General features: G+C 56.8%; 4 protein-coding genes across 4 annotated transcripts; 3 read left to right on the top strand and 1 right to left on the bottom strand.

The window, feature by feature from the left end:
- The first annotated feature begins 452 nt into the window (after window positions 1-452).
- RAB5C (RAB5C, member RAS oncogene family) lies at window positions 453-13,452 on the top strand. The gene is made up of 6 exons (XM_036398876.2): window positions 453-528; window positions 8,948-9,185; window positions 10,156-10,307; window positions 10,606-10,728; window positions 11,445-11,538; window positions 12,303-13,452. Exons 2-6 carry the CDS (start codon window positions 9,020-9,022, stop codon window positions 12,416-12,418), a joined length of 651 nt encoding a protein of 216 aa, XP_036254769.1. The 5' UTR covers window positions 453-528; window positions 8,948-9,019; the 3' UTR covers window positions 12,419-13,452.
- A 1,711-nt stretch (window positions 13,453-15,163) lies between these two features.
- On the bottom strand, window positions 15,164-15,973 carry LOC118696606 (heat shock protein 30C-like). The gene has a single exon (XM_036398821.2). It carries the CDS (start codon window positions 15,891-15,893, stop codon window positions 15,312-15,314), a length of 582 nt encoding a protein of 193 aa, XP_036254714.1. The 5' UTR covers window positions 15,894-15,973; the 3' UTR covers window positions 15,164-15,311.
- Window positions 15,974-17,023: 1,050 nt separating this feature from the next.
- LOC118696605 (heat shock protein 30C-like) lies at window positions 17,024-17,986 on the top strand. The gene has a single exon (XM_036398820.2). The coding sequence runs from the start codon at window positions 17,068-17,070 to the stop codon at window positions 17,839-17,841; it is 774 nt and encodes a 257-aa protein (XP_036254713.1). The 5' UTR covers window positions 17,024-17,067; the 3' UTR covers window positions 17,842-17,986.
- Window positions 17,987-19,084: 1,098 nt separating this feature from the next.
- Window positions 19,085-27,011, top strand: KAT2A (lysine acetyltransferase 2A). The gene is made up of 18 exons (XM_036398819.2): window positions 19,085-19,325; window positions 19,852-19,975; window positions 20,567-20,712; window positions 21,062-21,151; window positions 21,368-21,549; window positions 22,386-22,577; window positions 22,653-22,759; window positions 22,884-22,991; window positions 23,078-23,214; window positions 23,850-24,058; window positions 24,129-24,255; window positions 24,493-24,603; window positions 24,693-24,836; window positions 25,071-25,185; window positions 25,266-25,302; window positions 25,441-25,504; window positions 25,710-25,794; window positions 26,001-27,011. The coding sequence occupies exons 1-18, from the start codon at window positions 19,098-19,100 to the stop codon at window positions 26,192-26,194; spliced, it is 2,400 nt and encodes a 799-aa protein (XP_036254712.1). The 5' UTR covers window positions 19,085-19,097; the 3' UTR covers window positions 26,195-27,011.
- The last annotated feature ends 169 nt before the right edge of the window (window positions 27,012-27,180 follow it).

Here is a 27,180-nt window from a genome sequence, read left to right as displayed (position 1 = left end):
GATTTTGATACGGTTTTATACTCTTGGCCCTCCGGGCCTTTTATGTAGCCCCGGGTCGGGCTGTGGGACGTGGCGGGGCAGTGTACGGGTCTCCGGTGGGGTCTCCGGTTTGCCCGGGGGTCGCGGCCGCTGCCGCCCCTCGCGGCTGTAGTTCGTGTTGTTCCGCCCCGCCTCTCCCACGCTCCCCGCAGCACCGAGAAATAAAGGCTCTATTTTTCCAGCCCCGGCTCCGCTCAGTCTCCGTCCGCCTCCGCCCCACCCTGTCCGGGCCCCCCCGATTCCCCCCACGGGGCCGGTCTCACCGGGACACCTCCGGACTACAACTCCCAGCAGCCCCCGCGGAGCGCCATGACGTCATGCATAGCGCACCCAAAGGGCGGGGCGGGAGCGAGTGATTGACAGCTGCGCCTGCCTGTGGGCGGCGAGCGGAGGGCGGAAGGGGTGGCCGGTCCCGGAAGCGGAACGGGCAAAGGCGGAAGTGAGGGCCGGGGCCTGCGAGACGCACCGGCGGGAGCGGCGCTGCGGGCGGTGAGTGCGGCCGCGCCCGCGCCTTTCGCCCCGAGGCGACCGAGCCCGGCCCGAGAGTGCGGACGCCTTCCCCGGGATCTCCCCCGGCGGAGGACGGCAGCCGGGCCCCGCCGCTTGGGGGGGCCCCGTGGCGGGAGCGGAGCGGGGGCTCGGTGGCGCCGCCGTACCGGGTGGGGCTGTGCCGGGGCTGGAGCGGACGGGCGGCGCCGCCGGCTGGGCGGGGGCTCAGGGCAGCCGGGAACCCTCGCCGTGCGCCGGCCTAGCGGGGCCCTGCGTGCGGTGCGAGGCGGGGCAGCGGCGGCTCCGGCCTGGCGGTACCGGGCTGTGCTGAGCGGGAACGGGAGCCCGGGGAGCCCGGGGCACCGTGCCCGGCTCGGGGCAGGCGTCCCGGCGGCGCTGTGGGTGCTCGGGTCGGGCTCCTCCCGTGAGCAGGAGCGGCTCCCGGCACAGCGGGACCGAGCACCGGCAGCCGGTACCGGGGGGTTGTGTCCCGGTTCCCGCCTGTCACAGCCGTGGCTGAGTGGGAGTTGGATGGGGTTGGGGAAGGTGTGGTGCCGGCACAGACGGGGTTTTATGGTGGGATTGTATTTTATAGCTCCTCAGCCCCTGAGGGGGGGATAGAAGCTCCAGGAGGCCCAGCTGGGTTCCATGAACTGAGGCGAGGGAGGTGGCTTGGTTTGTGCAAATGCTCCAGGGAGCCTGTCCTGGGTCACTTCTGGTGCCAAACCCAGCCCTGTGCCCCTCCAGGGCCCTTCTGAAGGGAAACCCATGGGGCTGGAGGGACATTTTGGTGCTGCTGAAGTGAAGGAGGTGATTTGGTTTATGCAGATTCTCCAGGGAGCCTGTCCTGGGTCACTGCTGGTCCCAGCACAGCCCTGTGCACCTCCAGGGCCCTTCTAAAGGGAAACCCATGGGGCTGGAGGGCCCTGAAAGGCCCACAGGACATTTTGTGCCTTATCTGTAAGGGGATCTCCAGCAAGGCTGTGCTTGGAGCTCTGTCACAGCAGGACAGACCCTGCTGTGTGAGCTGCATCCTGCTGGGATTGCACCAGGAGTGTGAGCAACAGGTTTGCCCTGCTAAATCCTGGGGAAACTGCTCAGACCTTGTTCCTGGTGATGCTCAGAGCTCCTGGGGCTGGGAGCTGCAGGGAGCCCAGCCCAGCTCTGACCCCAGCCCAGCTGGGCTTTAGCTGGGATGTGGCTGCTGGAGCTCTGACCTTGGCTGTTTTCAGTCCTGCAGGGAGGCTGGGGAGGAGAACATGGCGAGGGACTATTTTAAGTCTGCTGTGGAACAACTTGCATCTGCTATTCTTAGCTTTTTGTGTGGAGGGTCAGCACACTTGAGCTGCCCTGTTTACAGCCTCACACTGGGCCTGTGCTCTGCTGGGGCTCCTGAGCCACCTCTGAGCCTTGGCTGGGGCCAAAAAAGCCAACTCAGTCCATTGTCTTGACTTGCCATGGAGTCTGAGGGTGCTTCCTGCAAATACCCACTGATGTCCACTCTGCCTTGACTCTGAAAGTATTTTATATTTCTTTCCAGCTCACCTAGGGTAATGAGGTGAAAGAACTGTGTCTGAAAAGGGCTAAGAATTCAGGATTGTAGCTGTAGGTGCATTCCTGGAGTGAGGCAAGCAGGTAAAGCACGAGCCTGGCTGGATCTGGGAGCTCAAGGACAGGAACGTTTGGGGTCATAGCTGGGTCTCAGTGTTGAAATCACCTCAGACCCCTCATGAGTCACAACAGTTTGCTGCAACAGTCAATACCTTCAGACTAAGAATCTGCTGCTGGGGTGGCCTTCTCTGCTAAGATGCTCTGGCTGATTTAGCTGACATTTGATTGCAGGTTGTGCAGGCAGTGAGGGGTCTCTGTAGGCTCTTTAAGGGGTGCTGATGCCTCTCCAGGTGATGGAACAAGCCAGGCAAGGTGAGATGGACTCCTGGAAGGGTTTGAGTTACTGGAGAGCAGGAGGGAAAGGCTGGCTTGGCATGTGGGTATGAATCTAGTGAGATAAACCATTTGTCTAGTTTGGCATTGGTAGATTATTTTGCTTTCCTGTGAAACCAGTGATGTGTTGGTGTAGTGGTTTTGAGATTTCACCAATTTTTAGATTTCCCAGCCAATTGGACAGCTGGGCAGTGTGTAAAGGAACTGTTTGGTGATGTGTGTGTGTGCTTGGCCAAGTTGTTGTGCTGAGATGTGGGATTATCTCCATCCCAGCAAAGCCCTTCTGCATCTCAACAGGGATCATCAGCTCCAGGGTTCCTCTGGGCCCTGCCAGCCACCAGCTCTGCATCCAGAGTTCTTCAGCTGCTGCACAGTTGTGCATGGTGGCCATGGCATCTCCCTGAGGAGGGAGGGGGAAGGAATCCAAGCGCTTTCAGACACAGGAAATGAAATGGGAACGCTTCTAATGAAGTGGGTGTAGCCCAGAGTATTCCTGTCAGCAGACTTAAAAGAGGATAGAATGTAGAAATGTTGGAGTCAGCTGTTTTCTTCCCTTGGGGTATGAAGTTTGCAGCCTCTTATGCAAGTCCTGAGAAGTTGTCAGAATTACTCTGAAAACACTTAGACAGTGGCCAGAAACAGGAACCCTTCCTGGATGTGACAGTACTGGGGAGGTACAAAATTCATCTGAGCTCTGGGGGGGATGCTGTCCTCCCTTGGAGCACAGGAATGAGCTGCTGGAGCAACTCTGCATAAACAGATAAGAAAACACTGCTTTTCATGTTTGCTTTGGTTTGGTAGCACTCCAAATAAGGAGCTGCTTGAGGCAGGAGATCTTTGTGCAGTCTGGGAAAGATATTCTGAAGGTCACAGATTCTTTGCAGTGCAGGTGGCAGTTTGCTGCTTTGCATTGCTGATGTTGCCTTCTTGCTGACTGAATAGTGGGTGCTATCCAGGGCATGCTGAGTGTCTGCTCCAAGTGAAGCCGTGTCTCTTGAGGGCATCTGAACAGGAGTTAAACAACTTTTGCTGAAGAATTAAAACCTTGATGCTTTTGTTGCATTTGAGTCCGTCCAGGCTGCATCCAGGAGCTGATCCTGTGCAAAGGAAAACTGGAAGTGGGTGAGGGACCCAGTGGGCAGCTGATGGGAGATGGAGGTGATGTAAAACTCTTCCTCAGAAGTCTGTGCTGGAGGGATTGTCACAGCAGGGTGGTGGCCTTGAAATCTCAGGGGATGGAGTTGTTTTGGAAAAGCTGCTTTGGAAAACAGCTGGCTGGCTGCTGGGGCTGCTCCAGAGGCCGTGGATGTGCAAATGTCAGGAAACAGATGTGTGTATCAACAGCATGGGAAGGAGATGGTACCAGTTCAGGTTTGTAGCTGGATGAATAGCTCAGCTTTGGAGTTGAAATCCTATTTACCTCTAAATTAGAGTGAGCGTGTCCAAGTCTCTGTGAGTCTCGGACGTGGGACTGCACAGAGAAGTTGTTACACTGTCATAAGTTAGTCACAGCCATGGGAGTGCTGCTCAAAGTGCTGCCTGAGCTGATTTGGGTCTGTGAATCTGCACTTCAGGGCTGTCGTGCAGCTCCTGCCAGCTGAAGGGGAGAGTGGCCCAGTTCAGAGCATTCCTGAGCTCCAGACTGTGTCCTTGCTGGTCAGGGCTCTGAGGGCTCCTTCTTTGGAGAGGGAGAAGGTGGAAGGGCAGAGAGGATCGTCTGTGGAAGGGCAGGGAGTATTTTCTGTGGAAAAGCAGAGTATTTTCTGTGGAAATGTGGAGTATTGAAACTCATGCACTCTTGGAGTGGGGCCAGCAGGTAAAGCCTGAGCCTGGTTGGATCTGGGACTGATGGGACTGAGCTCTGTAGGTTAAATGTTTCCTGGTTCTTCTCCTCTGTAACAGCTGGGTCTGTTCCTCCTTTCTCTGCAGCCTGGACCCTCCTGCAGTCAGGCTCAGGAGGTTTGTTCTGATTAATCATATTGATGAGTTGGAATATTAGGTTGATATTCCATGCTGCTGTGCTAGCCTAGGCTAGTGTGGTCTGTGTGTGGCTCTGGTGGGACCCACACTTTCTTTCTGCTGGTCCTGCTTGTGCAGATTCTCCTGACTCCATGTCCTGAAGCTGATCTGCAGCCCTGGGCCAGTTCCCTGTGCAGTGTGAGGTGAAGCAAAACCACTGGGTAACTTCAGGGCTTCCTTTGCCAAGGAATTCATGTAACACTGTCAGCTATTTAACGAGATAAATACTTCACTGGGGCTTTTGTCTTGAGTATTTTGGTTCTGAGCCAGCAAATCTCCAGTGAAGCAACTCCTTGCATAGCTGAGAGCAGCAGCAGTTTGGGTAACCAGAGTCTTCAGGATTGGGTTTCTAAATATCCTCAGCTTTCAGAGTAGTTTTTGCTACTGGGTGAACACAGGGCAAAAATATCAGATTCTCTAACTTCTGACACCTTAAGTGAGCAGCTTCCTGCAGGGGTTAACATGGGGATCTGACAGTAATTCCCATGTGGAGATTTGTGTCCTTGTCCTGGGTGGGTTTGTTTGAAATGAGCTCTGGTGCTATTCCAGTTATGGAGCTCATGGAGAATGCTCTTGCACTTGGGCAGGCAGGGAGTGCAGCAGCCCTGGCATGTGCTTTCTCATTTAGGGCACTCAGATTCTTGAATTTAATATTCCTGGCTGTGTACAGCCCCCTCCAGCAAACCCTGGCAGGCAGAGGAGGGCTTGGAGGAGCACAAACTGCAGAAGTGATAGACCTGGAGCTCTCACTTGTGGGACAGCATCAGGAATTGCTACTTGGCTTTGATCTCAAAGCAAACAAGAAACTATGCTAAGAGTTCACAATAAAAAAATCAGTGCTGTGCTGTGGGATGCAGAGCTCCTGTGTGTGCTTCAGTGAGCAGGAGGTGGGTAGGGCAGGTAAACAAACAGCAAGAGCCTTTTCATGGCTTGAAATGCAGTTGTGATCTCCCAGCTGCTGGGTTTCACTAGTTAAAAGAAACTAGGAGGGAAATTAATGCCTGTAAGTCTTGATTACATGAGTACCCCTTCCTTTTCACGGCCTTGACAGCTTGAATTAGCATGACAAGCTGGGGTTTCAGCTGCTTTCCCTTGTCTGTGTGGTGCTGCTGTGGTTATTTTGGTCTGCCTGACCCGTGGCTCCAGTGTCAGGGTTCTCGTGGGGAGCAGGGAGGGTGAGTGCCCAATCCTCTGCTGGGAGAGGTGGGAGGATGAGCACAGAGAAATGGCTTCACGCAGCAGGAAGCAGTCCCTGTTCCTCAGGTCAGTGTCCATGGTGGGTGTGGGCTGATCCAGCACAGCTTCAGGCTGTGCACTTCAGCTGCCTCTGCAGAGCTGAGTTCTCTGGAATCCTCAGACACGTTGGCAGAAAGTTCCTGTCCTGCCAGGGAGTGTGCTTGCTGTCTGCAGCATTGGTGGCAATTGGCTTCCTCCTGTGACCATCAGCTGCTCCTCCAGGTCTTGGCTGAGGGTTACGGAGCTCATGGAGAATGCTCTTGCACTTGGGCAGGCAGGGAGTGCAGCAGCCTCCAGTGACCAGCTAGGGTCTCTAAATTCCACTCAAACACCTGAAAGATCTGGCAACTTCTCATGTGAACATGAGGCCATATAAGCATCAGACCACCCTTAGATGATGACCTGGTTCTCCACAACTGGAGCAGCTCTGCTGCTCTGCCTGCACTGCCCAGTGGCTGTCCACAGTGAGCTCAACACAGATGTGCTCACCTCATTCTGTAGCACAAGCAAATGGCAAAATGCATCAAGATCTGCCTGCTGCCTCTGCAGAGCTGAGTTCTGCCTGACTGGAATCCTCAGACACGTTGGCAGAAAGTTCCTGTCCTGCCAGGGAGCATGCTTGCTGTCTGCAGCACTGGTGGCACTTTCTTGGGTTATTTGCTTCCTCCTGTGACCATCAGCTGGTTGTCCAGGTCTTGGCTGTGTCCTTAGCCCAAGGCCACCAGTTAGGGTCTCTAAATTCCACTTCAAACATCTGAAAGATCTGGCAACTTCTCATGTGAACATGAAGCCATATAATCTTGTGTAATCTTGTATCCAAGCATCAGACCACCCTTAGATGATCATCTGGTTCTCCATAACTGGAGCAGCTCTGCTGCTCTGCCTGCACTGCCCAGTGGCTGTCCACAGTGAGCTCAACACAGATGTGCTCACCTCATTCTGTTGGAGCTCCTGTAGAACAAGCAGATGGCAAAATGCATCAAGTTCTGTGAAATATAGGTCAGGCTAAGACTTGAGGATGTCAACAAGCTCATTTCCTTGCTTTGCTCTGGGAATGACCACTATCACATTTCGGGAGGCCGTAACTCAGGCTCACTGTGATTTCACACAGTGTTTGTGCACGGTGTTGCTCTGGAGCAGCAGTGGAGCTGATAGACTGCCCAGGGAGTTATAAATACAGACAGCTCTAGAAATTCCTTTTGTCCAAGTGCCTCATGACCTGCAGAGCTGCCTCCTGCCACTGTGGCACTGGTTAAACCAAAGCTGTTCCCTTGCAAGCTCTGTTAGAGGGGAAACTCTAAAAGGTGGAAGCCTCTTCAGGCTGAGCTGCTGCTGAGCCTCCTGAAGCTGGTGGTGACCAAGCTGCTCCTGGCCAGAGCAAGCCCTGCTGCAGCCCCACTGTCCAGCAAAGCCAGTTGTTGGTATGTTTGATACCAAACTTTCTCATCCTGTCAAACAGCGTTTGCCCTTCCTCAGAAGAGGAGTCCTGACTGTGCTGCTTGCAAGGACCCAGCTCTGAATTGCAATATCTTCACTGCTTAACCCTACACTGGGACTCAGAGCAATGGCTTCACAGCTCTGGCTCCTAAAACACCCCACAGCACTCAGAAGTTTTACTCCCCTGTTTCTGTCCTACCTGCCAGGTCTGGTGACTGGTACCAGTTTAACAGCTGGTGTGTGACAGCCTCCTGCTCAGAGCAATTTGAGGTGAGATGTCTCTAGGTCAGTGTATGCTCAAGTGCTTTGTGTTGTGTAAGCTGCTGGCTTCTCCAGCTGCTGGCACTCACAGGCTGCAGAGTAGCTCTGAAATGGCTGCAGGTTCCCTGTCAAGCTGTGGGATTGTTTAAACTTGAGGCATAGTTAAAGTAACCTCAAGCAGTCACAGCTGGACAGGCCTTGCCCTGGAAAGCAGCTGTTTGAAACTCTTCTCTGTGCTGAGGAGGCTTGAGCTTTGTTCACAGTTTGCTCCAGTTTGACCTGTTTGAAACTTCTCATTCATGGGTATCTAATTGCTGAGAAAATGCAGGATGTGCAGAGTTTCTTTGGGAGTACTTTCAGGATGAGGAGAAATTGGCTTTTGGGGCATTTTCTTTCAACAAACAGCCTGATTTAGGAGAGTAGAAGGGAAAGTGGTGATCCACAGCAGATGCAGTGAGCTGTAGCATTTATCATCCACAGGGAAGTGGGAGTTGTGAAGGCTACAGGAAATGTGCCTAAATCTGTAACTGTGTACTTGGAAAGCATTCCTGTTCTCTGCAGGCAGCAGAGCTCAGTGCTTAGGGAGGCCTTGGGATTCACTTGTGGGAAACTCTGGATGTAGATCAGCTTGTCCTGCTGTTCCTGCCATGGTTTTGTGCTCTGCAACACTCTGGAGGTTGGTGCTGGGGAGTGTTTGGCAGTGCTGATCCCAGAGGATGCTGTCTGTCCATGCTGGCTTTGAGCAGTCCATGTGAGGAGCAGTAGCCTGGTGACCTGGAACGCTGTGGGATAAGGGTGCAGAGGCACTGGGGCGGGTGTGGGAATTCCTGGTGTGCTGCAGGAATGGGAGGGGGAGCTGCTGTCAGCCCCTGAGGGCACAGCCTGTGCCCAGAGAGCAGCTGCTGTCAGGTGCCCCCCCCTGTAGCAGCCCACCTGCCTGGCTCCAGGGCCATCCTTGGGCCCTCTGGGAGGTGCAGAATGTTGTGGTGTAAGTGCCTCAGGACAAACAGACAGCTCTGGAAATTCCTTTTGTCCAAGTGCCTCGTGACCTGCAGAGCTGCCTCCTGCCTCTGTGGCACTGGGATGGCTCTGCACAGCATTCATAGTCTGAAGTTGCTTCCTTGTGAACTCAGGAAAGGAGGAGGGAGCTAAAGGTCAGGCTCAGGTACCTCTGTGAACTGAGTAATTGCTGTTTGAGTAGACAAAGCTCTAGTAACACCCATTGTGTGCTGGGTGCTCCTTACCTGCCTCACCCCAGCAAGGTGTGTGCAGCATCCACACAGGGTGGAAGTGCTGGAGGGCCCACTGGTGGGGAGGAGAGCTTGTATCACCATTACCTCTTTTCCAGGGAGGCTCTGCAGGCTGAGATCCTGCTGCAGGGGCTGCTGCCTGGCAGGAACTGCTCTGTGGGGAAGGAACCACCACCAGTGTGTGCTGATGGTGGCTGCAGATCAAACCAACCCTCTAGAACTGGTACAGCTGGTCCCTTGAGCCTGTCACTAACCCTGACCTCCTCTTCCAGTTGCAACCTGCCTACAGGTGGAGAACCTGCAGCATCCTTAACTCCAGGCACTCCTGCACTTAGACCACCACGATGGCAGGTCGAGGTGGAGCTGCCCGACCGAATGGACCAGCTGCTGGGAACAAAATCTGCCAGTTCAAACTTGTTCTCCTGGGAGAGTCAGCGGTGGGGAAGTCCAGCCTGGTCCTGCGCTTCGTCAAGGGGCAGTTCCACGAGTACCAGGAGAGCACAATTGGAGGTGAGTGCCAGCTCCAGGAGGTGCTGACCTTGCTGGGGCAGTCTGGGGTGTCAGAAACAAGACTGGCTATTTTAGTTTGGATTTTTGCTATAAATAGAGTCCAACAGTTAATGCTTTAACTCTTGGTTCACAATTTGTTTGTTGGTGTAATGATCAGCACAGCAGAGAATAACGCTATGGCAACCCCACACTTTGCCTCTGAGGCTTTGTTTCCAGTGCCTCAGCTCCAGCTTCTAATTGGTACTGAGGCCTTTAGCTTGGTTTATGGCCCTTAATTATCTTTTCAGACCATGACCTGGGATTTTGGGGCTGTTTCTAGCCTGATTCTGTTAACTGCTTTCACAGTGCTTTCAGGTCCAGTAGTTTATTAGCTTGTAATCATTAGCAAGGTGTCACCAATCAACCAAAGGCTGGTTGGCACATGGATCTCTGAGCAGCAAAACTGGGGGGCGTCCTGAGAAAAGGCTTGAGTTGTTTCTCTGTCACCTGTGCAGGGAGCAAGCACAGCTCAAAGTGTGGTTTCCTGGCAAGCAGGGCCTAATGTCTCTGTGGAGGGCTGTGCTCTGCCTCAGTCTGTGTCTGTGCCTCTGTGCTGGGTGTAACATGTGGTGTTAGACTCACTGGGACAGCAACCAGTTACTAAACTGGGCTGTGTGGTGTAAGCGGGCTGAGTTTGGTGCTGTTGTTGGTGCTCCCCGGGTCTGATCTTGGTGGTGCCACAGGCTGTGTGATCCCTGTCAGGGCTGCTGGGAGGGTCTGGCACTGTGGATGCTCCAGGGGCTGGCTGCTGCCTGGGCCCTCTGAGCCACCTTCCTGTCACTGTGTGACAGTTCTGGGTTGTGACACAGCAGAGCTGCAGCTGCCACAACGAGTGGCACCGGCCTGTCCAGGGCTCAGCTCGCTCCCATGTGGCAGCAGAGCTGCTCTGAGGGGCCCTGCTGGAGCTGAGGCAAACCCCCTTCTCTTGCAGCTGCCTTCCTCACACAGACAGTGTGTCTGGATGACACAACGGTGAAGTTTGAGATCTGGGACACGGCGGGGCAGGAGCGATACCACAGCCTGGCCCCCATGTACTACCGGGGGGCCCAGGCTGCCATCGTGGTCTACGACATCACCAACACAGTGAGTCTGGGCAGGGCTGGGGGGCTGCCAGGGGTTTCTCCCTGTGCCAGGGGCTGCTCCCTGGGGCTGTGTCCTGGTCAGAGCCCTGCAGGTACCTGGCTGGGGCTGCCAAGTTCTTGAAAACTGCTCACGGCCTCTTCCTCAGCTCCGGCCAAGGCTGGGAGCTGGTAAAGGATCCTGCTGCCAAGTGCTGCAGAGGCAGGACTCCTCTCACAGGAAAGCCTTGTTCTAATCATATCTGCCCTCTGGATTCCTACATGGCTGCCCTTCCTGACTGCTGCCTCCTGTTTGCTTCCAGGACACATTTGTACGAGCCAAGAACTGGGTGAAAGAGCTGCAGAGGCAGGCTAGCCCCAATATTGTAATTGCACTAGCAGGAAACAAGGCAGACCTTGCTAACAAGAGAGCTGTGGACTTCCAGGTGAGTAAGAATCCAGAGAAGTTGTTACCCTAGCAGGTCAGGAATGGATATATTTGCTTAAGTGAGGGAGGTGGCAGCTATGGAAAATGTGATTTGAGGGAGAATGAAAGTGAAGTTTTGTGCTGAGGACTGCAGGATGCCACTGAGCAGGGTCTGTGCCCTTGTTTCTGTAATAACACATGTGGCCCTGGCTGGTGAAAGTCCTTGTGAATGTGGAGGAGGAGGAGGCCCACAGAGCACAAGCTTCTGTCCTCATCCTCCTTTGCTGCCTTACTCATATGGGGATGTCTGCAGGGTATGAAACAGCATCTTCTGGGTATGAGACACATGAGGAATCACTCCCAGCTTGTTCTCTGCTCTTCACAGCTCTTACCTCATCTGAGGCAAGCGCTCAGGAGAGGTTCTTACCCAGCCCTTGCACAGGATTGCTCGTGGTGCCCTTGCAATGGGGGGCACACTGCCAGCTGAGCCAACTCCCAGGTGCTGTGTGGCTCAGTCAGGCTGTGCCCCAGCCCAGCTGTGGGACACTGGCTGCTGCTGGAGCATGTCCCTGGGTTGTCCAGGCCAGGTGGGAGCAGGGACAAGGGAGGGAATTTCTGGCCCAGGGTGGGACACAGTGTTTCTCCAGCAGTTGGTGTGTTGACAAGTGAAGTGCATAAAGTCTGCTCAGGCCTCCTGCCAGGCTGCTTTTAGCACTCTGATGTGATTGTTTGTAGGATGCACAGACATATGCAGATGACAACAGCTTGCTGTTCATGGAAACGTCAGCGAAGACAGCGATGAATGTGAATGAAATCTTCATGGCAATAGGTACGGCCTGTGTGTGGGGCTGGGGCAGCTCTGAGTGCCAGCACTGCAGCCCAGGAGGGTCCTGTGTCAGCCAGGGCTGCTGGCTCTTACTGGGGCAGTTTGCCGTGCTGGTGTGATGGGTCATTCCCTGAGTGTGTGGAGCCTTGGCCTTGCAAAGGTTCCCTGAGTCTGGAGTGGTGATGGAGGTGGGAGCAGCTCTGATGCAGCCAGAGCTGAGGAAGGGGTGGCAAACTGCATGTTTGTGCTGTCCCAAACTGTTGGCAGTGAGGGCTCAGGCTGGAGCGGGCTGCACCCAGCCTGGGATGCACAGTGTGAGGAAGTTGGGTGTGGTGGTGTTCGCAGGGGTCCCAGGACAAGGGTAGAGATGAGAATCTTGACTCCATGTTTCAGAAGGCTGATTTATTATTTTATAATATACATTATATTAAAAGTAAATGATATACTAAAACTATACTAAAAGAATAGAAGAAATTATTTCATCAGAAGGCTTGAAAGGAATGGAATGATTATAAAATCTTGTGACTGACCAGACAGTCCGAGACAGCCGGACTGTGATTGGCCATTAATTAAAAACAACCACATGAGAGCAATCACAGATGCACCTGTTGCATTCCACAGCAGCAGATAATTATTGTTTACATTTTGTTTCTGAGGCCTCTCAGTTTCTCAGGAGAAAAAAATCTAACAAAAGGATTTTTCATAACAAGTGTCTGTGACAGCTGGCCTCTCTGGACAACCCTGCTAACAATCCCGTTCCTTCCTAGCCAAGAAACTGCCAAAAAACGAACCCCAGAACGCTCCTGGTGGCCCGGGCAGGAATCGGGTGGTGGACCTTCAGGAGAGCAGCCAGCCCAGCAGAAGCCAGTGCTGCAGCAACTGAGCAGCTGCTGCAGCCCACGAGCCCTTGGAGCAGTGACTGGAACCCACGCTAACGATCGCACTTACCGTAGGGCGGCTGCTGCTGGCGCCGCCGTGATTCTCCATCCCTTTCTGATCATAGGCTGGAGGGAGTTCTTCCACCTGCACCTTTCTGTACAAATACTAATTCAATTCTAAGTCTTAAGTCACTTTTTTAATATATGAACTTCTGCTCTTCCCTCTTCCTGGTGGTGGTGGATGCAGGAGCTGGTGTCTGCCCAGCCAGCGTGGCCGTCCCGCAGGTGAGGCCAGCAGCAGCCAGGTCCCACAGCACTGTAGTTCACTATGGGAAACAAAGGGATATTGGGACACGTGTTTAAAGTTCCCTGTCTGTAAGAGCTGAGGCTGATCCCGTACGATGTGCCCAGAACAACCACTAAACTGTAGCATTAGAGACAAACTCCGGCTCTTGGGCCACTTATTGACCAAATCAATGATGAGTATTTGGGGTGGGGCAGAGGGAAGCAAAAACTGGTTTCTTCTGTATTTTGTATTGTATGTTTCTCCATGTAACCAATCAGTATCTTGTCAATATAGTACATCCAACGAGCTGCCTGTTGTCTTTCTTTGTGTTGGACTCCAGCATGCCAACTCTTCTTTTCTCTCGGTTCTGTCGTAATGCACTAATCCTGTTGCAACTTTTGCAAAAAAATCTTGTATAGAAATTTGTCCTTTTCTTGATGGTTGTGATGCCACTAATATTGTTAACCCTGCTCTGGTGGGAATACACAAGGTTTACTGATGTACAGAGGTGGGGTGGGGGAAACCTTGGGTAACCTGTTGGTGGGAATGACATGTATTGCAAAAGCCTGTAATTCCACAAAGAATGAAGGGAGGTATTAAATGGCTTCTGTTGCCAGACTCTAACTGATGTTGGCTGCTGCCTAGTGCCTAATGCAGTGTCTTATGCATCCTGGTATTTAAGAGGAACTGTTGACTTAGTCTTCATCACAAACTTCAGTTTTGTGTGATTAAAACAAAATTTTTATAAACCTATCATAACAACAATGTTCATGTTTCTTAATGCAGCAGGGACTGGACCTGAGCACAACAGTTCTTGGTGGAAGCTGAGCTGTGCTGGGCTTCTCCTGGTATGTCCCACATCTTGGTAGGGAAATGGGGCCCTTCCTTCCTTCCTGAGGAGGGAGAAATGGGGCTCCTGAGCTTGGGCTGTGTGGCTGCTCCAGTGATGCTGCTGCTGTTCACTTGGCTCCAGTGTGCTCAAGGAAGCTTGAGGGAAATTGTGGGAATTATTCCTTGCTTGATACTTCTGGGGAAACTCTACAATGCAAGATGGGAAGGGGTGGGGGAACAGTGTGTGGAGGAGCTCTGCTCTGCAGTGGGACAGGCTTGGGATGGTGCTCCAGAATGCATGAACACAATGCCTGTCCCTGGAGCACAATGGCCTCAGAAGATGCTGCTCTCCTGTCACTGCTGCAAGGACTATGAGACCCCAACACCCTGGGACCTGGAGTCAGTGTGGAAGAAGGAGCAGCCCCTTGCAGCTCCATCCCTACCAGCTGTGCTGCCAGCAGCACCATTTGTGCTCAGGAGAGGCTGAGGATGGAGATGTGCTGCATTTGGAACCCACTGCCCTCCTCAGCTGAGGGGCTGGGTCATAGAGCCTGTGAGTAGAGTTGTGTGAACAGCTTTGGCTTGTGTGCCCTTCATCTGCTATCCAAGGTCTCAGTGCCTCTTCCTCATGCTGGATTTCCTTAAAATCCTGGAAGCAGGAAGGGTCTGAAGTGATTTGGTGATGGAGTGCCTGGGATCATGCTGGAGCCTGGGCTGCCTGTGGGGTGTGGGCTCCTTTGTGTGGTGCTGTTTGTGCCTGCCCTGCTTAGCTGCTGGAGGTGCTCAGGATCTCTGTGGGACCACCCAGTGCTCGCTGTGTGGGGTGGGCTGATGCTGCTGGTTTCCCCAGGCAGCCAGAGCTGGACCAGTTTGGAAAGGAGCTTCCCCGATGCCACTCAGAACCATTCAGTGGACACTGTGTGCAGTGCTGTTGCCATCTGCTGGCTCCTCTCCCTGCTTTCCTCCTAGACTTGGAGTCTCTGTGAAGGCACCTGTGATACCCTAAGGAGGGTGTTGCTGCTTGCAACAGGTGCTCAGGGGCTCAGTAATGAGGCTGGGGACCTGCTGCTGTTCCTGGTGTGTGTGATCTCAGGGTGCTTTAGCACAAACAGGCGTTCCTGCCTGCATACCTGCTGCCTGCCCATACAGCTGCTGCCTGCCCGGGCCTGAGCAGGGTGTTTGTGGTGGTTACGCGCCGCACCCGGGGTTGGGCTTCTCCCTCCCTGCTCCTGGGAGCTCAGGGTGGACTCCAGCAGCCCCTTGCCAAGCTGGGAAGGGGAAAGTGTGGCTACAGCAGTCTCACACCACACCCAGGCAGGCAGCCCGGTGTGGTTCCCTCCCTGTTGTGTGGGGATGGGTATTGGCTGGGGTTGTGGAGCTGGAGATGATGCTGGCAGCAGCGTGAGGAAGGGGTGAGGCACCCCTGCTGCTCCTGTACAGGTGAGTGGGACTGCCCTTCCTCCCAGATCCTCTCCCCTTCCTCACAGACCCTCTGGGTCTGCTGTCTGACCCCATTTGGTGCTGCCCTGAGAAGCAAGAGAGATTCTTCCCTCCCTGTGCGTCCCATTCCTCTGGCACCAAGAGCAGGGTGCAGCCTCCCCATTAATCAACGCCCAGAGAACACAAAAGAAGATTCAATGCAAAAGTATTTTTATTGGTTACAAAAACATTCCAGTTTAGTGAAAAAAATGGCATCATTGCTGATGAAGCTTGTCTGGGCTTAAACCCGAGACTTGCTCCTGTCTGCTCCGGTCCTGCCGTGGCCATCGGGTCCCATCCTCTCACACCTGGGCTTTGGTGGCTCCGTTCTCAGAAGCTGGTCCGGTCTGTGGGGCAGCAGGGCTGACCTGGATGGGCACACTCCTCTCAGGAGCAGCTGGCAGTGCCAGCTTGGGGGCCTCGATGCGGAGCTGCCCGTCCTTGGACAGGGAGCAGGTCAGCGCCTCTGCGTCCACCTCCTCGGGCACGTCCCACTCCCGCTTCAGCACCTCGTACTTGTAGGAGAAGGAGCCCTTCTCGTCCGTGCTCTGCGTCTCCTTCTGCCCCACCAGCACCACCTTCCTGCCCACCACCTTCACCGACAGCTCCTCGGGAGCGAAGTTCTTCACGTCCTGGCACACAGAGAAGCCGTCCCCGGAGCTCTGGCTCAGGCTCATGCTGCTGCTCGGGCTGTGCTCCATGGCCATGGCTCCGTGGTTGCTCAGGAGCTGCTCGAAGCTGCTCATGAACTCCCGAGCTTTCTCCATCTCCTGCTGCAGTTCGGTGAAGATGGTCTCTGCGTGTGGCCACAGGGTCCTCACTGTGCCCAGCCGGCTGGCCAGGGAGCTGGAGGCGAAGGGTGCGAGGTGCATCCGGCAAAGCATCGCTGCTGCTGCTGCTGCTGCTGCTGCTGCTGCTGCTGCTGCTGCTGCTGTTCTCTTTCCAGTGATCTGGAAGCGTTCTGCCTCGCTGCTGCCGCCGGAGGTTTTTATACCCGATTCCCTGGAGGCGTGGCATTGTCCCGCACATTACGTCAGCCTCGGGAGAAAAGCTCAGCTCTTTCCAGCCCGTTCCAGCTCATTCTTGTTACTCATCCGTGAGGAGAGGCAGGGCTGACGTCGTGCCCGGCATACCTTCGCCCTGACTCTTACAGCTTTGCTCTCCTGGCTTATAATTAGCAGCATCACCTCAGCCTCCGAGCGGGATGCCTGAGCCACCCTTGCCAAAAATCTGTGCCCTTTGCATTTCCCAGGCACGGTGTGCGTCTGGGCTCGTCTCCTCCCTGCCTCCCCCCACCCTCCCCTGTGTTCCATTTCCCCCATCTGTGCCCAGGTGGGTCCCCTCAGGTGAGACCAGAAGTCAGCCCGTGTCCCCATGCCAGGTGGGGTGTGCAGTTGGGTGCTGAGGGGTCAGCCCCTGTCCCCATGCCAGGTGGGGTGTGCAGTTGGGTGTTTAGGGGTCAGCCCCTGTCCCCATGCCAGGTGGGGTGTGCAGTTGGGTGTTTAGGGGTCAGCCCCTGTCCCCATGCCAGGTGGGGTGTGCAGTTGGGTGTTTAGGGGTCAGCCCCTGTCCCCATGCCAGGTGGGGTGTGCAGTTGGGTGTTTAGGGGTCAGCCCCTGTCCCCATGCCCAGGTGGGGTGTACAGTGGGGTGTTTAGGGGTCAGCCCCATGCCCAGGTGGGGTGCACAGTGAGGTGCTGAGGGGTCAGGACAGCATGGGGGTGCCCAGCAGGGAGAGGGGTCCCAGAAAGTGAAGGAGGTGCCTGGCAGCAGAAGCCGTGGGACATGTACAGGGGTGGGATTAGTTCCTGTACTGGCAGGAGTGATGAGCTCCTGGCACAGTGGAGCCTTCCTCCACCTAGTCCCTGGCAGGGGGGCCAGGGAAGGGCTCTGTAGCCCCCCGGCCATGGCCCCACGGGCCCTGCTGCATCACGATGGCTCTGCAGAAACCTGAGCTCACGGCGGTGACTGCGGCTCCCTATTTGTGGCATGTGACCTGTCCCCAGAAACAGGCGCTGCTATTTTGGCTGGTGGATAATCAGCCTCTCAAAAATAGGCGATGGCTCCAGGAGGCTGCGTGGGGGGAGAGAGCATTCTGGAAGGGACACACCCCTGGGCAGGGGAGAATAAAACCCGCTGCTCCCCTTCCCCAGCCCAGCACGGCTCCAGCCACTCCACCGAGCAGCAGCAGCAGCAGCAGCAGCACAGCCAGGAGCACTCCTCGCTCGGAGCAGAGATGCTTTGCCGCCTGCACTTTATGCCGCCCATGTCCAGCTCGCTGTTCCCGTGGCTGGGACCCGTCCGCACCCTCTGGCCACATCCAGGCACCCTTTTCGCCGAGCTGGAGCGGGAGATGCGGCTGGAGATGGAGAGGGCTCGGGAGTTCATGAGCAGCGTGGAGCAGTACCTGAGTAGCGGGAGCAGCCCCGGCCGGCTCGGCATCGCCTCCAGCACCAGCGCAGCGCTGCCCCAGAGCTCCGGGGACGGCTTCTCTGTGTGCCAGGACGTGAAGGACTTTGCCCCCGAGCAGCTGTCGGTGAAGGTGGTGGGCAGGAAGGTGGTGCTGGTGGGGCAGAAGGAGACGCAGAGCACGGACGAGAAGGGCTCCTTCTCCTACAAGTACGAGGTGCTGAAGCGGGAGTGGGACGTGCCCGAGGAGGTGGACGCAGAGGCGCTGACCTGCTCCCTGTCCAAGGACGGGCAGCTCCGCATCGAGGCCCCCAAGCTGGCACTGCCAGCTGCTCCTGAGAGGAATGTGCCCATCCAGATGGGGCCGGCGGTGGCACAGCAAGCTGGCAGCGCTGAGGAGGGAGCCGAGCGGGCCAAGGCGTGAAGAGGAGCGACGGGGACCAGGCTGAGCCTGGCGACAACGGGGGCAGCTGCTGGCCGCAGAGCGGGACCGCGCCATGGCCCGGGGCGTGGTGTCTGCCCGAAACATGTGGCTTTTTTTGATATGTAATAAATATTCCTAACTTTTATTTGCGTGGTTTCAGTGTTTCTGGTCTTGCCCAGCCCTGTGCTTTGCAGTGCTCCTGCCGGTTCCCACGCAGCACGATGGCAGGGTGGGGAACGGGGGCTGTGCTGGCACCGGGCACGGCCCTGGCACCTCTGCCAGGGGAACGGGGCTGTGCTGGCACCGGGCATGGCCCTGGCACCTCTGCCAGGGGAACGGGGCTGTGCTGGCACCGGGCACGGCCCTGGCACCTCTGCCAGGGGAACGGGGCTGTGCTGGCACCGGGCACGGCCCTGGCACCTCTGCCAGGGGAACGGGGCTGTGCTGGCACCGGGCATGGCCCTGGCACCTCTGCCAGGGGAACGGGGCTGTGCTGGCACCGGGCACGGCCCTGGCACCTCTGCCCAGCTCTGCCCTGGCAAAGGAGGATGTGCGAGGGTCTCCAGGCCATGAGCAGCACCGAGAATCCCCGGCAGGTCCTGAGCATCCCCCTGGGCAGCATTGGGACCGGTGATTCCCATCTTCGGGATGCTGCTGGAACAATCCCGTGCCTGCCCCGCCGGCAGTGCTGGCACATTCCAGGTTGTTCCCGCAGCTCCGCCCACCAGCCCGCCGCTAATCCGCTTCCCCCGCGGGGAAAGGGGCGCGGTCTCTCATAAACGGCCCTGCTGGCGGAGCCGGTTCGCCGGTACCGGGCAGGAGGCGCGGCCACGCTCCGCACCGGCCGCCCAAGCCGGCTGCGAGCAGGCGGAGGGCGGGTCACACACCGCGTTTGGAGAACAGGGCGTGGCCACGCTCCATATTTGCGGGAGGCAGCGGAGCGCTACCGGCTACCGGAGTGGTGCGAGCGCTCCGCCGGGCACCGACGGCTCGGCATCGTCCCGTGAGGGGCTGTCGCGGTGGGTCGTCATGACCGGGCCTCCATCCTCTCTGGGCGGTTCACGCCAGCCACAGTGCCGAGTGGGAGCTCTGCTCCCGTTTGGGGCAGCGGGTGACGCGAACCGGCCCCGGGAGCGCCGTCCCGGGAGCAGCGGCGCCGCCTCCCCCGCGGCCGCCGCCGCGAACTACAACTCCCGGCGTTCCCTGCGCTGCCGGCGCGCAGGCGCAGTGCGCGCGGGGCGCACGCCGGGCCCGGCATGGCGGAGCCGGAGGCCGCGCAGCCCGGGCGGCCCCCGCCGGGCCCGGCCACAGCAACGGCGGCCACAGCGGGGGCGAGCGGGGGAACGGCTGGAGGAGCGGGATCCAGCGACCCGGCACGGCCCGGGCTGAGCCAGCAGCAGCGGGCGAGCCAGCGCAAGGCGCAGGTGCGGGGGTTCCCCCGCGGGAAGAAGCTGGAGAAGCTGGGGGTGTTCTCGGCTTGTAAGGTGGGGACGGCGGCACCGGGAGGGCACGGAGGGCAGGAGGGGGGGGTTCGAGGCTGTGCACGAGTAGGGGGATGCAAGGACGGGCATGGTGGGGGTGCAGGGGATGCGGGAGTGGGGGTTCAGTGCTGTGCATGGGTGGGGGATGAAGGATGAGGATGCTGACCCGAGTGGGGGATGCAGGAGGGGGTGGCAAGGACGGGTATGGGTGTGGGAGGGGATTTAGGGATGCAGGAGGGTGAGTGGAAGGAATAAATGGACAAAAGATGCGGGATTGGGATGTACATGGGGTGCAGGACGGGGGTGGGCAGGGGTGCTGGAAGAGGGTGCTGAGTTACCCAAGGGAGGTGTAGGGATGTCACTGAGCAGGGGCTGCCGAGTCCTGGGGCTGCACGGGGGAGTATTGGGGTGGTGGGGGCTGAGAAAAGCTGGGCAGGGTGAAAAGGGGTAGATGGGAGCTAGGGAAATCTTTGGCCACAGAAGGTGGCAGCCACTGCAACAACCACTGCTGTCCCTCTCCTCTTCCCAGGCCAACGATGCCTGCAAGTGCAATGGCTGGAAGAACCCCAACCCCCCCACAGCCCCTCGAATGGACCTGCAGCAGCCAGTGACCAACCTGAGCGAACCCTGCCGGAGCTGTGGCCATGCTCTGGGTAACTCCTGTGGCACCCCCTGGACAGGGCCAGGGGTGCTGATCCCTTGTTCTCACTGTGGTGCTGATCCCTCGTTCTCACTGTGGTGAAATAGGAGCTTCTTTGAGCCAGGTCTCATAAGCTTTTGGAGGTCTTTTTCACACCCAAGATAGCTCAGCTACCTTAGAAGGCATAAAATCAGCAGGATGGCTTCTGTTGCAGTGTTGGAAACAAAAAGGTTTTAATAAAAGGCAAAATAACAAAACTCTTTACAGAGAAAAACTAAGTGCAAAAAGCTCTCCTGCCCTTAGTGAAACACTTCACAAAAGCAATTAGTTTCTTTGTTCTCTTCTTTTTCTAGTAAATTGCCCAAGCAAAACGTTTTGGCTCCTGTCCAATTAGCTCTCCTTAAATTTGATATAGAGTCCCCCAAATCCTATAAGGTGTCTTTTCACTTGATTGAAGAGAAGCACTTCTAAGCTTATTTCCTTTTTAAGAAGACAAAAGATAGTTTTGTCACTCCATCAACAAGAAGCACATTCCTATACTGTGGTGCTGATCCCTTGGCTTTCTCTTTGTGGTGCTGATCCCTTGGCTTTCTCCCTGGCACAGCTGACCACGTGTCCCACCTGGAGAACGTCTCAGAGGAGGAGATCAACCGTCTGCTGGGCATGGTGGTGGATGTGGAGAACCTCTTCATGTCAGTGCACAAGGAGGAGGACACAGACACCAAGCAGGTGTATTTCTACCTGTTCAAGGTGAGTCTGGGGCTGGGCAGGTCACAGTGCCCCACTCCTGGGGGGACTTGTGCAGAGTTTCTGGTCATTGTGGGGGTTGCTGTCCCGCTGTTTGTGCTCTGTTGGAGCTGGTGCTGAAGCTGTGAACCATCCCACAGCCCAGAGACTTGGAATGCTGACTCTCTTCTGGAGTGACTGCTCTCCTGGCCTGGAATTCCCATGGGGGGCAGTTCTATGGGATGAATGGGTGTGCTCCAAGGGCAGCACCGGTGCCTTCCTGGCTGTAGAAATTGGAGCAGCCCCATGGCAGCATTCAGCCACCTCCACCATTCCTGGAATATCCAGTTCATGTCTCTTGGTGTCTTTGTAGCTGCTGCGGAAGTGCATCCTGCAGATGAGCCAGCCTGTGGTCGAGGGGTCCCTGGGGAGCCCTCCCTTTGAGAAACCAAACATTGAGCAGGTGAGGCTGCTGTCAGGCTGGTGCACTGCCCTGATGGCTTGTCCTGCGTTCTGCTGCTCTTGCACGGTCCCCTCACCCTCTGGGAGGCAGCATGGAAGAGCCCAGAGCAGTTCCTGGCACCCTCCCACTGTGCCCCCCTCTCCCCAGGGAGTCCTGAATTTCGTGCAGTACAAATTCAGCTCCTGGCACCCTCCCACTGTGCCCTCCTCTCCCCAGGGAGTCCTGAATTTCGTGCAGTACAAATTCAGCCATTTGCCACCCAAGGAGCGCCAGACCATGTATGAGCTCTCCAAGATGTTCCTGCTGTGCCTCAACTACTGGAAGCTGGAGACGCCGTCCCAGTTCCGTCAGCGCTCCCAGAATGACGACGTGGCCACCTACAAGGTCAACTACACCAGGTGAGGAGGGCAGGGGGCCTCTGAGCCAGCCACCCTGGGCTCTCCCAGGCTGTCAGTCACTAGGAGAGCAGGCACCTAATGGTGCCAATGCTTCTAAATGTCAGCAGTGCCCTCATCCAGCCTGCTCCCAGCAATATTGTCCCAGGAGGGGTATGGTTGCTCTGGGGTCTCTGGTTCTCTCTAGCTGGTCAAAGTGACCCCGAGATGTGTTAAAAAGTCTCTTTTCCCAGCCTGGCAGTCAAAGAAGGAGTTAGAACTCTTCATTTCTCGGTCTCAAGGTTGATTATTGTATCTTATCTATAAAATTCTTTCTCCTGACCTGCCGAGGTCCACTCAGCAAGACAGTCAGAGGCACTTTGCCTGTCCTTGGGGCAGTGTTATCTTTTTCTACTAAGAACTACGAGTACAGTATTTACAATTACTTTCCAATACCTATCACCTATGTTAGACAGTGAGCTTCTACTCTAAACCAATCCAAAAGTGCCAGCATCACAGCAGAAGATGGAGGCCAAGAAGAAGAAGGAGAAAGGCTGGACATGCCCAGATTCCTCCATCTTGCCCCCTGAACCCCCATTCTAAAAACCCCAAAATCTATTTTTCACCCTGTGATGAATTCACTATCATTCTACTTAAACTTTCGTGGCCTGTAAATCCTCATAGAAGGTTGGTAATTGTTTTTACCAAGGGCTAAATCAGAGCTACAGGGGTCTTGGGCTCTGTGCCAAGGTCTCTGAGCCCCCTGGGCAGGGGCTTGAGTCCTCCAGGGCAGCCAGAGGAATTTCCTGGGTTCCAACATGGTTCCAGCCCTGTCTCCAGAGCCCCTTTGTGTCCCACAGGTGGCTGTGCTACTGCCATGTGCCACAGAGCTGTGACAGCCTGCCCCGCTATGAGACCACGCACGTGTTTGGGCGCAGCCTCCTCAAGTCCATCTTCACGGTGACGCGCCGGCAGCTGCTGGAGAAATTCCGCGTGGAGAAGGACAAGCTGGTGCCAGAGAAGCGGACACTGATCCTCACCCACTTCCCCAAGTAGGTGCCCAGTGTGGAGATGGCTGCTGGAGGGCACTCCTCCTTTGGCATGCTGATGTGCCACTCCCCTGCCAGGTTCCTCTCCATGCTGGAGGAGGAGATCTACGGTGAGAACTCTCCAATCTGGGAGGCTGATTTCACAGTGCCAGCTGCAGAGGGTGCCCAGCTGGTGTCTCGCCCAGGTAGTTCAGGATAATTCAAGATTTTCCCCTCCCTCTATTTGGGGGCTGAGGGATAAAGGGTCAAAGTGTGGCTGAGCATCTTCACAAGGCATTTTCAGTCATGGGCACCGTGGGTTTCTTGCAGCTGCAGTCAGCACTGTTGCTGTGCCCACCACTCCTCTCTTCAGCAAGAAGCTCAGCAGCAGCAGCTCAGCCACCAGCCTGGACACCAGCACCCCAGAGCCCCTGCCAGGTAAGGTCACCTGAGCCCACTCCAGAAAGCTGGAACTGTCCATGGTCCTTCCCAGCACTGCATGTGCCGCTCTGCTCCCATGCCAGGAGAGAAGAGGAAGCTCCCCGAGAGCCTGACCCTGGAGGATGCCAAGCGGATCCGTGTCATGGGAGACATCCCCATGGAGCTGGTGAACGAGGTCATGCTGACCATCACGGACCCTGCTGCCATGCTGGGCCCCGAGGTATGGCCTGGGGATGTTGGGGTGCCTCCATGGCCTACAGTGTAGCAGGCACAGGGCCTGCCAGGGCCCCATGGAGAGCAGAGGCCTAAAGATAGGAAATGCCAGGTCACAGTGAATGGCTGGAAGCCCTTTCTTCTGCCTTTTGGACCCCAGCTTATCTCTCTGTAACCCCATAGGTCACTTCTCCTTAACCCGTGCTATTGGCCAATTTCTGATCCCCCTATTCCCTGTATAATGGGCTGGTTAAGCCCAGTTCTGGAGAAGAGCTGTCACTGAACTCTTCGCAGACATCACTGCAGAATGCCAGAATGGCCTTCTCCTCTCTTGCCCTGAGTCTGCCTGCCTGTGGCACCTTGCAGGCTAAGAGCTGGAATCACAAAGAGCTGATAATCACTATAAGAGCTGATATCCCTTAAGCTTGCTAAGGTTGCCAGCAGCTGAGAGCTGCTTGGGTTTTGGGCAGTCTGTTCCCATAAGAGGACTGAGCTATCCGGCCCATGCAGCCTGCTCAGGGGCAAACCTGCACCCTCCAGGAGGCTGAATTACTACAGAGCTGCTTCCCCAGCGTGCCAGGGTGGGGTGGGCTCCCCCAAAGAGGGTGTGCAGTGCCAGTGACCCCCACTCTGTGCCCCCAGACCAGCCTGCTGTCGGCCAACGCGGCGCGGGACGAGACGGCGCGGCTGGAGGAGCGGCGCGGCATCATCGAGTTCCACGTCATCGGCAACTCCCTCTCCCAGAAATCCAACAAGAAGATCCTGATGTGGCTGGTGGGGCTGCAGAATGTCTTCTCCCACCAGCTGCCCCGCATGCCCAAGGAGTACATCACTCGCCTCGTCTTTGACCCGTGCGTGGCTGGGGGGTGCATGGGGGCCGGTGTGGGGGGCTCCCCTCACCCTCGGCCGTGCTGCCCGCAGGAAGCACAAGACCCTGGCACTGATCAAGGATGGACGAGTGATTGGGGGCATCTGCTTCCGTATGTTCCCTACCCAAGGCTTCACGGAGATTGTCTTCTGTGCTGTCACCTCCAATGAGCAAGTGAAGGTGAGAGAAGGGAGGTGGGCACACAGGTGTCCCCCCCCCCAAAGTTTGGTGTGGGCAGGATGGTCTCTTTGTAGCCCCTTGGGCAGCCAAACCTGCTCAGCACTGGACAGCCCCAAGCTGTGGTAGTTGCTCCTCTCCTGGTCATCTTCCAGCTGCCCTTTCCATGGGTGGGAGGGGGTTGTTTATCCCAGCTGGGGCTGCCTGAGAGGGATCTCCGTCTCATGGTACTTCCCCAAGGGCTATGGGACACACCTGATGAACCACCTGAAGGAGTACCACATCAAGCACAACATCCTCTACTTCCTCACCTATGCAGACGAGTACGCCATTGGCTACTTCAAAAAGCAGGTGGGCTCCTTCCCCTGGGAGCTGCTCCCAGCTCTGCTGCTCACCTACCCCCTTCCACCTACCCCTTCCCACCTGCCCCTCTCCCCAAGGGCTTCTCCAAGGACATCAAGGTCCCCAAGAGCCGCTACCTGGGATACATCAAGGACTACGAGGGGGCGACCCTGATGGAGTGTGAGCTGAACCCCCGCATCCCCTACACTGAGCTTTCTCACATCATCAAGAAGCAGAAGGAGGTATGGCCCAGGGGTGGGCACAAGGGTAGGTGACTGCCAGCCACCCCCTGAAGGCAGAGGAGAGGTGTGGGGCTGTGCTGACCCTGAGTGCAGACTTGCAGGGCAGCGAGGGGGCAGTGGTGGCATTGATATTGACTGGGGTTGTCTCTGGCCCTGCACAGTGGGTTTGTGGGGTCCTTGGAGCATCCTGCAGCCCCCACTCACCTGCTCCCTTCCAACCCCTGTTCCATGCAGATCATCAAGAAGCTGATTGAGAGGAAACAGGCTCAGATCCGCAAGGTCTACCCAGGCCTGACCTGCTTCAAGGAGGGTGTGAGGCAAATCCCCATCGAGAGCGTCCCTGGCATCCGTGAGTCCTGGCAGGGGGGGCTCTGTCCTTCCTCCCCATGGCTGCAGAGCAGACATGGTGACACTGACACTTTATTCCAGGAGAAACAGGATGGAAACCACTGGGGAAGGAGAAGGGGTGAGTGCTGCGTGGGGTGCTGCTGCTGCCCTTCTGCAGCAGCAGGGCTGGGGGCTCAGCTCGGGCTGTGCCTCAGTCTTGGTGTTTTCCTGGCCCTGGAGTGGAGAGAGGCTGATGGGCACTGGCTTTGTCCTGCAGGAAGGAGCTGAAGGACCCAGACCAGCTCTACAACATGCTGAAGAACCTCCTGGCCCAGATCAAGGTGTGGGCAGGAAAGGACCCTCAACTCTGGGGTGCCTGTCTCCCTGACAGCCCTCAGAGCTGCCTCCCTTGGGATGGGCTGTACAGGGCTTTGCCCTTGGGGACTGCTGGGGTGACCCAGGTGTGGGGAGGAGCAGGACCCCTGGGTGCTGGAGCAGACAAGGGTTGTGTGTTCATTGCTCCAACTGCCCCCCACTTCTCCCCAGACCCACCCCAGTGCATGGCCTTTCATGGAGCCGGTGAAGAAGTCAGAGGCACCAGACTACTATGAAATCATCCGCTTCCCCATTGGTAGGTTGGTGTGTCCAGCACCCCAGGACAGGATTGCAGCAGAGGGGGCTGAGAACCCCACAATAATCGTGGGGTCTGTGCTGGGGACTCAGGTTTGGGGCGGTGGGAGCCTCGGGATAGTCCAGAATGAGAGGGATGAGTTAAGACCCGTGGCTGATGTCCAGCTCAGTGTCTGGGGGAGGGATCCTGATCTGTACCACCTGCAGACCTGAAGACCATGACGGAGAGGCTGAAGAACCGCTACTATGTGACCAAGAAGCTGTTCATCGCCGACCTGCAGCGCATCATCACCAACTGCCGCGAGTACAACCCGCCCGACAGCGACTACTGCAAGTGTGCCAACACCCTCGAGAAGTTCTTCTACTTCAAGCTCAAGGAGGGGGGGCTCATCGACAAGTAGAGGGGGCTGGTCTGGATCTGCTGTGGCCATCGGCCTTCCTGTGGGAGGGGCAGGGCTCCTGTGGGATCCAGCCCCACTCTTTGTGTTGGTAGGAGCTGCTGGAGGGATTGGTGCTGCTGAGCAGCCTGGGGAGCTGGGCTTTCCTTCCTGGGGAGCCACAGGGGCTGGGGGGCTGGTGCTTTTATTCCTGAGGTGCTCTGGCTGCCTCTCCTAGGGAATGGGGGTGAGGCTGGTGCTGCCTCATCAGGATCTGCCCAGGACAGGGACAGCACTGAGCTCCTGCCTCTGCCTGGGGAGGGGGAGCCCCCTGAGCCCTGTGCATCCCCTTTACCTGGGATCGTGCCTTCTGCCCTGACTCCCTGTGACAGGGCAGGGGCACACAAGTGCTTTGGTCTCTGCTCCGTCCACACGCAGGCAGCCCCTGCCCCTCACACTGAATGTAGGCGGGCTCAGCCCTGCTCTGCCCGCGGTGCTGCTCCTGGGCCGGGGTCCTGCTGGGCAGGGGGCTCTGCCCTGCTCACCCAGCTCCTGCTGCCTCTGTCAGCCCTTCCCTCCCCTGCCGGGGCAGGTCTGCCTTCCCTGCCTGTCCCTCCTCCCTGCCAGCTGGGCAGTGGGGGCTGCCAGCCCCAGTCCTGCCCCTCTGAGTGCCAGGGAGCGTGGCTGCCCGGTGCTGTGCTGGCCTCTGCTCCCTGCTCTGCTCCTTGTCCCCTCCTTGCTCCCCACCCCTTTCCTTGCCCTCCACTCCCCCATTTCACTTGACTGGTGTTTTCGTTGGTTTGTTTGTTCGTTTGTTTTTTTTAATAAATGTCCTTGTGCAGCCCCAGATCCATCCTTGGGGCTCACCCCAGCGTGGTGGGCGGGGGGGGGGGGGGGGGAAACCTGGGATATTTTGGAGGGTGTTGGGGAGGGGAAGAGACACAGCTCGGGATGGGGAGAGTGTGAAGATCCCTGTGGATGGGCTGGGGCCCACTGGGCAGAATTGGGGT

The sequence above is a fragment of the Molothrus ater genome, chromosome 27 (assembly GCF_012460135.2).
Source record: "Molothrus ater isolate BHLD 08-10-18 breed brown headed cowbird chromosome 27, BPBGC_Mater_1.1, whole genome shotgun sequence".
Taxonomy (NCBI): domain Eukaryota; kingdom Metazoa; phylum Chordata; class Aves; order Passeriformes; family Icteridae; genus Molothrus; species Molothrus ater.
Note: the sequence above shows the minus strand (reverse complement) of the source record. Positions and strands in the feature narration are given on the sequence as shown.